The 14,752-nt window shown below is 41.9% G+C and overlaps 1 protein-coding gene across 1 annotated transcript in view; it reads left to right on the forward strand.

The window, feature by feature from the left end:
- The window catches only part of PRPS2 (phosphoribosyl pyrophosphate synthetase 2), a 32,796-nt gene extending 18,357 nt beyond the window's left edge, over positions 1-14,439 (forward strand). Inside the window, exons 5-7 of the mRNA XM_019746354.2 lie at positions 9,083-9,256; positions 10,033-10,192; positions 11,925-14,439. Coding sequence (XP_019601913.1) covers positions 9,083-9,256; positions 10,033-10,192; positions 11,925-12,017 — 427 coding nt within the window. The 3' untranslated portion in view covers positions 12,018-14,439. The remainder of the gene's footprint in view (positions 1-9,082; positions 9,257-10,032; positions 10,193-11,924) is intronic.
- The last annotated feature ends 313 nt before the right edge of the window (positions 14,440-14,752 follow it).

Genomic DNA, 14,752 nt, shown 5'->3' on the forward strand with positions numbered 1-14,752 from the left:
GAATAAGCTGGTCCTTCCTACTATAAACACTTGGAAATGGTAGCCCAAATAGAATATTACAAAGGAAATGTGTGTCTGTGGGGCACCAGGAAAGAAAGGGAGTTATCTGGGGCCAAGAAATAAAGAAAGGCTGAAAGCCATGCTTGGGTGCCCGATGGGGGGTCAGGTGTCAGATCCAGGAGGAGGCTGGTGGCTGGGGTGTCAGCGCCCACATAGGGGCCTCCAGAGAGAAGGGAGATGAAACGGCAACCTCTCCCCTGCAGCCCAGGAGGAAGGCCAGGCTTTCCCCAGGCCTTTGAATGGTGGGAGGAAATAGGCACCTATGAGAAGTCAGACGGAAGGCCTGTTCCTCATAGGTGTAGGAATCCCTTTGCTGAGAAAATTTACATTAAAATCGGTCCCCCCCACTCCTCCACCCCCCCACTCCTCCACCCCCCCCACCCTCGCTGCAAAGCCACTGCAGAGAGCAAATTCCACAGGCCCAGCTGCTTAGTAAGTAGTCGCAGCTGACACCTCATATCTGCTGATCCAAGTTAGAAAACGGCACAGCCCACCTGGAGCCAGTGTCTTCAGGTCACCGGGCCGCAGCCAGCCAGCACTGTAGGGTGACAGAACAGTTACTAGCTATAACGTTAGGAGGTTGGACAGAAACTGACATGGCACTAATAGCATCCGAGTACAGGCACCCCGGATGGCATACGAAAACAGTACTGAGCAGCAAATCTGGAGGGCTTTGCAGAGACGCACGGAATTAAAGAGGAGTCAATACAGAGCTCAGAATCAAGGCTGACGATGACAGAATGCTGATTTGATGCAGACTGCTGTACTGCAGGCTGAGACTGGGCGGCTCAGTGACCTCGCAGGGCTGTACAGCTGCTCGCTGGGAAGGAAAAAAAACGGAATGGAGTTCTAATGCCCAGCTCGGGGCCTCTATCAGGAAGGGAGAGATAAAAGATACCTCCACCAGCCCTGTGAGAAAGCAAGGAAGCCCATAAATGTGCCATGAGAGACCAGTGACCATCAAGCTTTGGACCATCTTTTAAAATGTGCCTGTACTTCATTTGGCTGCCTCATGCACTTGTGGCCTGACTAGGGACCTAGAATTGAACTTAAAAGCTTCAGAGTAGCGCAAAAAGCGAAGGTCCTGATTCTTAGAAGCACCCTTTGTGCACTAAGCTGCCGTCACTACTGCTTAGATTCCCAGCACAGAAGAGGAAAAACGGGACAAGTGGAGATGGGGCCCTGATAGCAGCAGGAAGTGGCTGTTGAAGGAGGTCACAAATATATAAAATATACAAGGAGATACAATATGTAAAAGACAGAAGCAGAAAGTTGACTTGCAAAGAGCCCAGCCAGGCAGCGACAGGGTGGGGAGCATTACGATGTCATAGCCCCACACAGTGTGTGAGGCTCACAAACCTGCCCCCAGCCAGGCCCTCCAGGTGGAAGCACAGTGTGAGTGGTGTCTGCTTAAGTCGGGGGGGGGGGGGGGAATGTGAGCAACACTTGGGAGTACTTCCTGCTGGAAATGCTTGCCATTTACTGGGAAACTTAGGTCACAGTGGAATCTATATTGAATATGGCGAATCCATTGGCCTGATCAAAGCTGAACAAATGGGCCAGATGGTACATGAGCATCAGATGTCATTTGTTATTAATAACAGCTTTATATAGAGAGAATTCACATGCCTGCACTTCGCCTATTTAAAGTACACACTTTAGTGGTTTTCAGTATATTCAGAGTTGTGCATCCATCACCACTGTCTAATTCCAGAACCTTTTCATCACCCCAAAAGGAAAGCTGTGCTCAACTGCAGTCACTCCCATTCCTTCTCCCCTCAGTCCCTGGCAGCCACTCGTCTACTTTCTGTCTATGGATTTTCCCATTGTGGCCATTTCATACAAATGGAATCATACAATATGTGGCTTTTGTGTCTGCCGCACTTGTTTTTTTAACCAGAAAAAATTAACTTTGGCAGCTAATAAGCCAAAAGAATAATAGATCTCACAAACTCTTGTAGCCTTTTCTTTTCCTATCCCAACCCTGTTTTGTAATATACGAGTGTAATCTAAAAGCAGACGTTCTTAGCAAACATTCCAACTTTACAGGATAGTGTCCCGTGTTTCCTTCTTCAGAGACCTCTGTTCTTCCCAATGTCAGAATTACGTTCTTCAGACATCTAGCTCCCTGTTTATTTCACAGAAGCAGTAATATGCCATGTATACTCCTTCACTGTGTTTTTATTCAAACTTGATTTGCTCCCTGTCTTTTTACAGCTGGGTTATATTTCATTGTATGTGTATGTCATGATTCCTTTAACCACTTTCCTGTTCCTCACTTGTAGATACTGTTGTTTGTATAGTCATGCGCTGCTTAACAATGGGGGTACGTTCTGAGAACTGCGTCGTTAGGCGGTTCCGTCACTGTGCAGACATCATAGAGGCGCTTACACACGCCTAGACGGTCTAGCCTACTGCACACCTGGGCCGTGTGGGGTAGCCCATTGCTCCTGGGCTGCAGGCCTGCACAGCATGTGCTGTACTGAATGCTGTAGGCAACTGTGACACCGTGGTAAGTGTTTGTGTGTCTAAACATATGTAAACATAGAAAAGGTACAGTAAAAATACAGTAAAAAAGATACAGAATCGCACACCTGAGTAGGGCACTCACCATGAATGGAGCTTGCAGGACTGGAAGCTGCTCTGGGTGAGTGAGTGAGTGAGTGTGAGGGCCTAGGCCATTCATTACTGTACACTATTGTAGACTATGGACACTGTACACTTAGGTTAGATTTATTTTTAAAATTCTTCAACAATAAATTACCTTAGCTTACTGTAAGTTTTTTACTTTATGAACTTTTTAAATGTTTTTAACTTATCGATTCTTGTAATAACACTTAGCTTAAAACAAACACATTATACAGGTGAACAAGAATATTTTCTTTAAAAAAAAGAATATTTTCCTTGTGTCTTTATTCTATAAGCTTTTTTCTATTCTTAAATGTATTTGTTTATTTGTTTTATTGTTGAATCTTTTTGGTAAAGAGTAAGACACAAGTCCATTCATTAGCCTAGGCCTCCACAGGCTCAGGGTCAGCAATATCACTGTCTCCTACCCCCACCTCTTGTCCCACGGAAGGTCCTCAGGGGCAGTGACACTCAAGGGGCTGTCATCTCCTGGGACAACTGCATTCTTCTGGGAAAGCCTCCTGAAGGCTCTGCCTGAGGCTCTTCTTGAGGAGTTGTCACTCTTCAGAAATGCGTCCATGGTGGTTTGCTTGGTTTGTTTTTTTCATCATAGGTTTGCTTGTAAGCAGATAATGCACCATGAACATTCCTCTCTATTTATGAAAACTTTTCAGTGTTGGGGTCCATATTTGCAAACTTTAAGGAGCTTGTTGAGGTCTGCAAAAGCTTCTGCTAAACGCTCACGGAATTTTCTTGAGGGATCTTATGGGACCACTGTTGTATATGCGGTCTGAAACATCATTATGTATATTGGCTGAAACACCGTTATGACTACCTCTTAAACACGGTCCTGCAGCACGACACTGGCTTTCACGTTTTGTATACGCGTGCAAGTAAGATGCGTTCCTAGAAGCATCGAGTCCAAGGACACGAGGCATTTTGGTTTCTATAGACACTGGCAAAATTTGGTCTTTGAAAGAAGATAGACCAGTTGACATTCCCATCAAGTGTGGATGCCAGTGACTTTCTACACAGGCTGTTTTACTTTACAAATCAGAGAAGTGATCTGTGGTACCTCTTCCTGTCCTTCAGGTTTCTGTGGATAAGATTGAGCACCCTTTCCGGCATGTTTATTGTCCCTAAGGGTCTGTTCTTACCTTTTGCCTGTTCTGTTGGCTGGAGGCCTTTTTCTTTGGATTGTTTGGCATTCTGCACAGGCGAGAGGTCACACCTTTGTTTCTCATGGTGGGGGGGGGCAAATATTTCCCCAAGTTTTCGTTTCTTCCCCTTCTGCATTTTAGTTCTCTGCAGGACTTTTAAAACATTCTTATGTCATCCAATTTATCTCTTCTTCACATTACAGCTTCTGGGTTTATGAAGGATTCACCCTCCCCCAACACTTTTTTTCTAGGATTTTGTTTAATGGTTGCCCTTTTCTTTTTAATGTTCCAGTTTTCTTTGACCTGAAAATTGTTTTGGAATCAAGAGAGAAATAAGAATCCAACTCTTCCTCCCACCTTACACACCCAGCTATCTATCTTGTTCCCAAAATATTTATTAAATAATTCATTTCTCCCCTATTGACACGAAGCACCATCTTTTATGATATACTGAGTTCCCATGTCTGTCAACTGCTGCTTTTTAAAATGTAGAATCAACTATCACAGAAAATGGCCGACACTGAGATGCTGTTTGTTCAGACAGACCCCCTTCAGAGCAGTCCCAGTCCACCACCCCCGCTCCCTGTGCCAGGAAATCCAAGTTTCAGATTTTTTTGCCACCTCCTGTCCCTTTCCTCAAAGTTGACGCTAGACAATGTTGTCATGCTCATGTTGTGGAGTAAGCTGTTCCCCACCTGACAGAACAGCCTCTCGGGTAGCACGTGATATGTGCAGTTGACATTATCACTTCTTTGCATGATGCAAAAAGGCATATTCACCACAGAAAATACATCTATGTCTATCTAGCAAATTAGAACTTAGAAAAAGCTTTGAGGCCTGACTCATTCCTGGTTAAAAAAGAAGAAAAAGTAAAAAGAAAAAAACAGTATTGCCACAAGAGGTCACTCTTGGGTAGTCTTTGAAGCTTGATAGAGTTGACAGCTAAGAAAAAATAAACCTTAGAAGGAAACACACCTGCCACTGTGGAGATACTCAATATTAACTAAAACTGACATGGGAAGTTGGTGAAACTAAGTAATTGAGATTGAACTTTTATTGTTTTTTCATTTCCTGCTTCTGACATTACCAGTGGGTACCTGAAGTGGCTGGAATTCCCCACTCGTGTCCCATGCCAGGCCCCACCTCCTAAAAGCCCTATAGCTCAGCTTCTTTCCCACCCCAGCCTCTGCGTCCCGCTGCTGGCCGGCCTGGGCACAGGCTGGGAGAGTGGGGATTGCCTGGCAGAGATGTGAATGCACATTCTGCTTGGACTTCACAACTCCCAGGCCTTAGACCACAGTGTGGTGCTCTCCAGTGCTAGGTCGTGGGCCAGGGCACTGCCAGGATGAGGTCTTCCTGGTCCTTACAAATAAACAAACCGAAAAAGTCGTATATATGCACATTGTATATAAGGTGTTCAACAGTCTTGGGACTACCTGTCTTGTCTTTTGAGAAACTAACTTTCCTTAGTTGGAGTTTAAATGGCTTTTATGTTTTACGTACATCTTTTAAGGTAATTATGGGGCAAAATTTTTGTCACCATTCAAATTAATTTTTTTTTTTGCTCAGTTAAGTCCTTAAGGTAGGAAACCAGTGGTAAATAGATGTAGAAACAGAAAGGGTGTGAGCTGGAGAACTTGGTTTTTGGTTTGAGGTGGAAGGGTGATTTGTTTTCTAAGGGTTGGAAGAACGTGGACTACCGCATCATAGTAACACTTCCCTTTATTTCAGGGACTTTGGAGATCTGAAATTGGTCTCTAATCTAACAGTCTTTGTCTTTGACTGGAAAGTTTGGTCCATTTCAATTATGATTACTGACATTTTGATTCATGACCACCATCTTTTGTGCTTTAAAGATGTTGTCCAGTATAGTATTTTTCTTCTCCACAAATTAGACATTGTTGTGGTTTTATACAATCAACGTTTATTTAGGTTTGTCCACATGTTGACTGATATCTTTGCTTACCTCCCTCCACCACCACCCCCCAACATCTTAATGTATCTGTTATCATTTTATTTTTGCTTCAGTTACATTCTTGAGACTTTCCTTAAGTGGTTGTATATGGAAGTGATGTCTCGGGTTATATAATGAGGTGGAAAATATCTTTATTTTGCCCACATTCTTGAAAGGCAGCTTTGCTGGATGTACAGTCCTAGCCTGATGGTTATTTTCTCACATCACGCTGAAGATAATACTTCCCTAACTGCTGGCTTCCGGTGTTGGTGTTAAGAGTGTGGCCATCAGTTTGATTGCTGTTCCTTTCTAGGTAACCTGTCTTCATCCTCTGCCTCTTAAAATTTCTTAGGGATTCATTTGTTTCGCTTATTGGATCAGAAGATTGGTGTCGTCCAGTAGTTATGCAGAATTCTCAGTCATTGTCTTTTCAAATATTGCCTCTTTCTTGTTTTCTCTTTCTAGACCGCCAGTTATTCCTGTCACCTTGTCATATTGTTCTTCACATCTTTCAGCTTCTTTTTCATATTTTTGATCACTTGTCTCTTGAGCTGCATTCTGGACAGTGTCTTCATCTGTATCTTCTAATTCATTCAGTTTCACACTCTCTAAACCCATTCAGATGTGTTTAATCTCTTTATTTACTAAGTTGTTAATTTCAAATATAATATTTTCCATTTCTAGAGTTTCTGTTCTTTCTCAAGTCTTGATTTGTCATTCTTTATCTAGTCCTTTCATTCTTGTCTAAGCTTCTGTTTTATTTCTTTAAAACAGAAAACAGTCATTTTTTTGTTCATTCTTGTCTAATTCCAGTGTCGACCATTTTGCTGTTATAGCCCTGTCCCCAGTTGTTTCTGGTGGCCCTCACTTTGGGTGCCTTCCTTCCCTGGATGTTTTGTGACTCTTCTGTGACTCCTTCGTCTTCCTTAGAATTTTATTATAATTCTTCAGACAGGATTGGCGTTCATTATTGCCAGTTGCATTGGAGTGCTGCCCCAAAGTATCACTTTGAATTAAATTCTGCAGTTGCAGGTATCATCATACACAACTTGGGAATTTGGATGAACACCCCTCGGGAGTGCCTACACGTGGTTTGGAACTCGAGAGAGAGAACTGACCCCCTCCATTTAGCATAGAGTTTGAGACAGGCATGCATCCTTCCTGTCCTTACCTGGGCAGCAGCTTTTTTTTCATTCCTCATTATTCTGAAGGCATGATCTTCAGCATCCCTGTGTTACACAGGGTGTCTCCTGTTACGCTTGGGTCTCAGCTGGACCCTAGGCTTTCTCTCTCACCTCCCATATCTCTGCCATCAGACAGAAGCTCGATGTCATTTAGGGCTCCATATAAACTCTCGGGGCAAGAACTTAGCTGCATGTTAACTTCTCAGGATAAGCTATTCTTACATTCTCTGCCTCTGAAGATTCCTGCTGCCCTTCCAGTTCAGTGATGCATTTATAAAGATATTTCCCTTTGTAAGCTAGGATTGTAGTTTCCACTGGGAATCCAGGTAACCAGGGGCCTAGTCCGCTATAATGCCAAAAAACAACTCTAAAATGTCATCTGGAAATGCAGATTTTTCTACATGGAATAAAGGTGGCCTTGCCTTAGGTCTCATTTTCATTTATGTCCCTTGCTTGACGTAACAAATGTCCCTGCTAATTTCAATGTAGAAAAAAACATTAAGGTCTGAAAGAGGTGGCTGTAGTCTTTGATCAAGTTGGAAGCTGGTAAAATACTGGCCAAATAAGTTATACGCAGAGATACTATATGACCCAGCAATTCTAGCAATTCTGCCCCTGGGTATGTACCCAAAAGACTTGAAAGCAGGACCTCAAACAGATGCTTGTATGCTGGTGTTCCTAGCGGCACAAGTCATAAGAGCCAAAAGGTGGAAACAACCCAAGTGTCCATCACTACATGAATGGATAGACAGAATGTGCTGTATCCACGCAATGGAATATATTCAGCCATAAAAAGGAATAAAATACACATGCTATAACAAGGATGAACTTAGTAACCATCATGCTGAGGGAAAGAAGCCAGACACAAAAGACCACATATTGTATGATTCATGTTCAGAATAGGTAAATCCACAGAGATGAAGTAGAGTCCCAGGGCCTAGAGAAGAGGGGAAGGGGGAGTGACTGCCTAGTGGGCACATGGTGTCCTTTTGGAGTGATGGAAGTGTTCTGGAAATTAGAGGTGATGGGTTGTACAGTATGATGTGTGCGCTTGATCCCACTGAATTGTACACTTTAAAATGATTAAAATGACAAATTCTATTTTATGTGTATTTTACCACGAAAAATACTGGTCATTGGACATTCTCAGAAACAGGCAAGGGAAACGTGGGGTACAGAGACTTGTCTGCCTTCTTGATCAGAGCACCCATGGAGTGCATTCCTGGTTGCCATCAGAAGATGACACAATGAATGGGACCAGGACTTTAAAAACATACGGAAGTCGTGTGCTCCATTCACTGCACACTAAATGGGGGTGGGTGACTGTGTGTGTATTGATCCCTCAATATTTTTTCACCTGAATTGTATAATGATTGTTATTATAAAAATGGGGAAAGGGGTTTGGGGGCTGGGTGAAGGGATTACAAAGTACAAATTGACAATTAAAAAAAAACAACCTGGTATAGGAAAATCGTCATGTCACATTATATCTGTGGCATTATTTTGTGGTAAGTTTCCATCATTTAAGCCCACGTTTTTTGGGAAATCCAAAATGTCCTGGGCTCACTGACAGGCCAGGCCTGCCATCTTCTCTTTCTGTGGCCACCTCAACCCTTTCTGAGCTGATGGCTTTGGGCCATTCACCGTAGATGGGCAGAGGAGCCAGACTCATGATTTAGTTTCCCGAGGCCTCAAGTGCAGCAGGGCCCGTTTTCATAAGCCTACATGTTACGTGGATGTGTTAACCAGGATTCAGTCCCCACTAGCTGCACCTCTGATTATGCCAGTGGTGCTTTCTGAGTAACTTGCTTTAGGTTGTGGGTGCGATTTTAAAAACTAGCAAATTGAAGATCAATTTCTAATCCAGTAGTTTTGTTCAGTGCTCAAGGCGCGGGGACATCACCAGCCACCATAAATACTAGCACATCTTTCTCCATGTTTGCATATCCCGACCAAGCCTGGCCTTCCAAGTTAAGACCTGAGTCTTCCATTATCTTGAGTGTGGTTGGTTACTACATTCCTAAAATAACTTTAAAGAACAAGATGTTTTTTTCTTTTAGTGACTGTAATTAACGTGTCCTTTGGCATCTGCTCAGGGTCACATCAATTGCGGACAGGCTGAATGTGGAATTTGCCTTGATTCACAAGGAGAGGAAGAAAGCAAATGAAGTGGACCGGATGGTGCTAGTGGGCGACGTGAATGACCGTGTGGCTATCCTCGTGGATGACATGGCCGACACGTGTGGTACCATCTGCCACGCTGCGGACAAGTATGACGGATGGTTTGGGAGAGTGTGAGGATAGCGCCTTAAGAAAGGAAAAACGTCAGCTTTTTAAAATTGGGCCTGTTTTTCCTAATTATTACTGTTTGTTTAGCAGTGGCATTTCAGACCAAAGGAAGTTCTGGGCCCCTTTATGGTTTTCTTGGTAAAAAGAAAACCGTGGTCCTTTTTGGCCTGGTTTTCATTTTCAAGGTTGAGCTTTCGGTGTGTTTTATAAAGGGTCTGAGAAGGTGCATCCCCTGAACCGAGCACAGAAGGAAAGAGACCATCCTGTGGGCTTCTTCAGGCCCTCGCTTCCTTCTGTTCAGCCTTCACTCCAGCCTTCAAAAACAGTACAAAACAACGTAAAATCTCTGTGTTTTTTTTAAATATTGATTTTATGTCAAAATGGTGATATTCTGGCTGTTTTGGTTGAAGCCAGTGGTTCCCCACCAAGGGCAGTGTTGCTCCCTGGGGAACATTTGACAATGTCTGAAGACATTTTTGTTTGTCACACCTGAGCGGAGGGAGGCATAGTTAGTGAGTAGAGTCCAGGGGTTCTGCACACCAAAGAATTACTCGGGCCCAACACAGAGGTTGATAATCTCGGATTTAGTGGCATACAAAGTATGTTGCCAGCACATATCTTAATGATTCTGTTTTCAGCTAGTGAAATTGGTTTCATGTTTTTCTTTATGGAACACACGTTTTGCTTTTAAATTCACACTAAGGGCAGACTGTTTCAAGAATATTTGGGTATACTTATTTTGTCTTCTGTTTCATAGGCTGCTCTCAGCCGGAGCCACCAAGGTTTATGCTATCCTTACCCATGGGATCTTCTCTGGGCCAGCTATTTCCAGAATAAATAATGCTGCCTTTGAGGCCGTTGTTGTCACAAACACAATTCCGCAAGAGGACAAAATGAATCACTGCTCCAAGATCCAGGTATTGTCTACACTGCAGGCTATCCAACCAGCGAGGCACCTACCTTAGATCCTGAAAAATAGCATCGAGTCTTCTTTGTGTGACAGCTTGCTAAGGCAGATGTCGGCAGAGGTTGCAGCTTCTCATCATGAGGGTATAATTCATGTTAGATCTCTGAGAAAGGCTGGGACTGACAGAGGTCAAAGTTAGAAACAGTAAGTGCATAAAACCCCAATAGAAAAACAGTAAGAAACAGGCTGTGTTATACCATATGACTCAACAAGTCCATCTCTAGGTATGTACCCCAGAATATGTAAACAGGTGTTCAAATAAAAACTTGTACACAAATATTCATCACAGCCCTATTTATAGCCAAAAGGTGGAAATCAAATGTCCATCGGCAGATGACTGGGTAACCAAAGTGTGGTCTGTCCATGAAATGGAATATTTTTCAGCCTAAAAAAGGAAGGAAGTTCTGACACATGCCACAGTGTGGATGAACCTTGAAAACAGTATGCTCAGTGAAAGAAGCCAGATACAAAAGAACATATATTGTATGATTTCACTTCTCTGAGGGACCTAGAGTAAGTAGTCAAATTCATAGAGACGGAAAATGAATGGAGGTTGCCCGTGGCTGGGAGAGGAATGATGGGGAGTTAGTGTTTAATGGGGACAGAGTTTGTCTTTGGAATGATGAAAAGTTTTGGAAATAGGTAATAGGGATGGTTACACTATATTGGGGATATAATTAATGCCACTGAATTGTATCGTTAAAAATGACAGTTTTTATGTTCTATGTATTTTACCACAATAAAAACAAATGGAGGAGGAAAAACCAGAAGCAGCAGGCTATGCTAAGGTGTTTCTTCTTGCCCCTCCTGACTTGAGGCCACCAGAGAGTTGGTGGTAATCACTTTATACCAGCAGGCCTGAAATACGCATTAAGTTGAAAGGGTTTGAGTCCCCATTTTGCTTCTGTGTCGCAGTGAACCTTGGCAAGTCATGTCTAGAAGCCCCCATCATTAAGATGGGTCAAAGTGATCTGCTTCCTGACCTTCGGAGAGTGAAGCAGTTCATTTAGCATGAGAAGGACATATGTTTAGAAATGGTTAAAATAGCCCTCTCTGCCATAGATTTTCATGCCTCATTAGCAGTAGTTGAGAGTCAGCAAACTACAGCCCACAGGCCCAATCTGGCCCACCATCTGCTTTGGTAAATAAAGTTTTATTGCAACACAGCCACGCCCATTCACTTACATATTGTCTATGAGTGTTCTCATACTACAACAACTGATTCTGGCCTGCAAAGTGGAAAATAATTATTATTGAGCCCCTTCCAGAAAAAGTAGTTTGCTGACCCCTGAGTTGGAATGGTCATAGCTGTGCTTTTAAATGACACAGTCACTGCATTTTCTGAAACCAAGAGGGAGAAAAACCTTTCATGTAATGAATGAATAAAATTATAAAAAACGCCCCAAGAAAAGGATATCTGGTTAACAGTGACCCTGAAAAGCCTTTTAATATCTTCACTGAAAATCTCACTTCCAGTATCCTATGGGGGTTTGGTTTAACAGGTTGTAATTTGAAGATAGACCCAAAGCTGTCTGTCCTCAAAAGAAATGGGTGTGGGAGGGCTTGATAGTAACACGTCGTACAGGTGGAGAAATTGTAGGTTTTCTGGCTTTTATGTTTTTAATTAAATAGAACTAAGATGCCCCACTTTCCTCTCCCCTTTTCTGTTTTTTGGTGTCTAGGTTATTGACATTTCGATGATCTTGGCCGAGGCGATCCGAAGGACCCACAACGGGGAGTCCGTGTCTTACCTGTTCAGCCACGTCCCTTTATAAATCCAGGATGGGAGTGTGGAGCAAGCCTGCTGGCTTCTGACTTATGTGCATTTATCTGATTTTTCTAGCTTTAGGACTCAGCAATTAGAACGCAAAAGCATCCGATCTTTGTATACTCCAAGATCCATTCTTTCCCCCTTCTATAGCTCAAGACCATTTATTTCCAGTTTGGGGGGAGGGTGGCAGTTATTTGATCTGTGAACTGTCATAAATGAGAAATGTTTTTGGCATCTTGACTTGTTCTGATAGGTGACTGTTTCCTTTGTTCAGTACTTTGAGGCTACAACTTTCAAGTATTTAATTCCATTATGGAAATTCATAGTTTATATATGTCAGGGTTACCAAAGGTGACTTTAGATAAAACCTTCTATGTAGATATATAATGATAATGCCTATGGACATTTGGGTAAAACCCTGTATAGAATGAGCCCTTTACTTCTAAGAAAACCTTAGAAAATTTATAATACCATGGATTTTTATTTTTATTTGTCCTTTTTGGTTATTGTGCTTAATTTGGACCAAATTAGTATAGTTTAATATGGGCATTGACACATTTTTGGGTAAATATTAGACATATCAGAGGCCATGTAGTTCAGTATTTTTTTATTACCACTTCTGAAAAAACATACCTATCACCTACCTGAAATGTCATGTTCTAAAATTCCAAAATTATGTTCAGCAGTAGATATGACTTAGAAACCATTTTGAGGTAGTCTCCACACTCACTGTCACATTCATGCTTGCCTCTGTCCATCCCAGAGGGACCGTTCTTTGGGCACCTCTTGTCCTGTCGTCTTGTTATTTTAGGTCACATTTTTAGCTCTAGCTTTTACATTGCCTTTTTCCCAATAATTTTCTGTTGTGGATTTCCATCAAAACAGAATTCCTCTAAGTCCCCTCAGCATTCCTAATCTGATCATAATTTAGCTTTGGTCGTAAATAAAAAGGTGAATTTTTGTGAGGGACACCAAATGCTTATTTAAACATTTCATTAGTTTCGATTTAATGTTCTTTTGCCTTTTGTAATCAGAAGTAGCAAGCCTTCTGGGCAGCTGATTATTTCAGCTAAAGCTATTACATGAAACATGTGGGTAAGAAAGGCCTACGAAAAAAGTACAAATAGGTAAACATTAGTTCCTCCATTAAGATAATATTCTGATAGGGGCCCAAGAGCAGTCATGGAGAGGAAGATTGCTTTCTCCACAAGATGGCCCTTGATGGCATCCTCTTGGGTGAGGTGAGCCCCTGACTCTGTGGCTGAAGGCAAGCCTTGCACTTTGGTGGCAACCCACTGACTTCTTCAGCCCCAGAGGAAGGGAGTTTGCCTGCGTAGAGTAATAAACAATAGTCTCTTCCTTCTGCTGAATCTTCCAATTTGAAGAGAATAAAGCCTTTGCATTCTGCAGCTGGAAACATAAAATCTAAGTCAGTAACAAATACAGCAATCTTTAAGGTTCCAAACTTCACTACAGCAGAGGTTGAATCAAAGTTAAAAAGAGTCATTTAGTCATTGCAGAAACGAGCATTTTCTTGTACCTTAAAGTAGATTTTAAGAAAAAAATGATATAGCCTGGTAAAGCCAGCTATGCAATGCATATTGACTATATGTAGAAAGAGTTGACTTGAAATATGTAAAGAGTCTATTCAGAGTCTATGTAATTTTAATTTTGGATAAATGAGTGATATCTGTATTTCTTGGAATTTCTGTGCATAGAGAAATGAAAATGTAGTTAGGAACACATAGGTAGACAGTTTGGCATGCAAGCGTAGACATGCTGACATGACTAAAACCAGTTGATTTAAAGTTAATCATTTCATCTAAGACAGTAAACTAGATAGCTAGTTCTAAAATGATCTGAAGATAAAAAGAAAAATCTGTATTGTCATTCTCTGCATTAAGAACTGCTAGTTTCTGTCATTTAGCACCACTTTTGTGTTTTAAAGTACTTTTAATATATGTATTAACTAATTAGACTTGACTTAGCCATACACACTGGCAGTGTAGACCTTCACTGTTGGATGGTTTCTGTTCAGCAAAGATGAGGAAGGTGACGTCAGAGCAGCCTCATCCCAGAACTTGCGCTTCCCTTTGCTACTGGTGTGGAAACATTTATGTGAAACCACTGAATATACTGGTTCTATCCAGCTCTGCTGAATGGAGGCCAACATGGCGTATATGGAGCCAAAAAGGGGAGCCAGAGACATGTGAATATACCAAAGTTGTTCAGCCTCCAACTTAGCATACATTAACCCACTTACAGATATTCATAATAGAACTGTCCTCTGTTTGATAGGAAGTCAGCTAGATTCAGGAATATATTACCTGTTTGCAGTGCTTGTATTGGTTTTGAATATAAGATTTTAAGATGTTACAACACTGTACTAACATTTCAATAAAATCATGCTACTTCTTTCTTTCATAGTTTATAGCATCATTGTGGAGTGATATGTTTTGACGGAGTGATGTGTTTTGATGGGGTACCTGAAAATGTGTACTACTTCACGCTTATAGCCCAGCATATAAAATTACAGAAAAGCCAGAAGTTTATTGAAGTCAGCTCTCCATTTTGAAGGTATTTCTAAAGGACTGATTAGCAGTCTCCTTGCCCTAAAGCGTAACAGCTGTGCCACATAAGGCATCCAAGTTGATAATTCTAGATGTTTCCTGTAAAATTGAAGATTACACAGTGCATTTACACAGCAAAGTAATGTTCGATATTTGGAGATTGGAGCAG

Source organism: Rhinolophus sinicus, chromosome X (genome assembly GCF_036562045.2).
Source record: "Rhinolophus sinicus isolate RSC01 chromosome X, ASM3656204v1, whole genome shotgun sequence".
Lineage (NCBI taxonomy): Eukaryota > Metazoa > Chordata > Mammalia > Chiroptera > Rhinolophidae > Rhinolophus > Rhinolophus sinicus.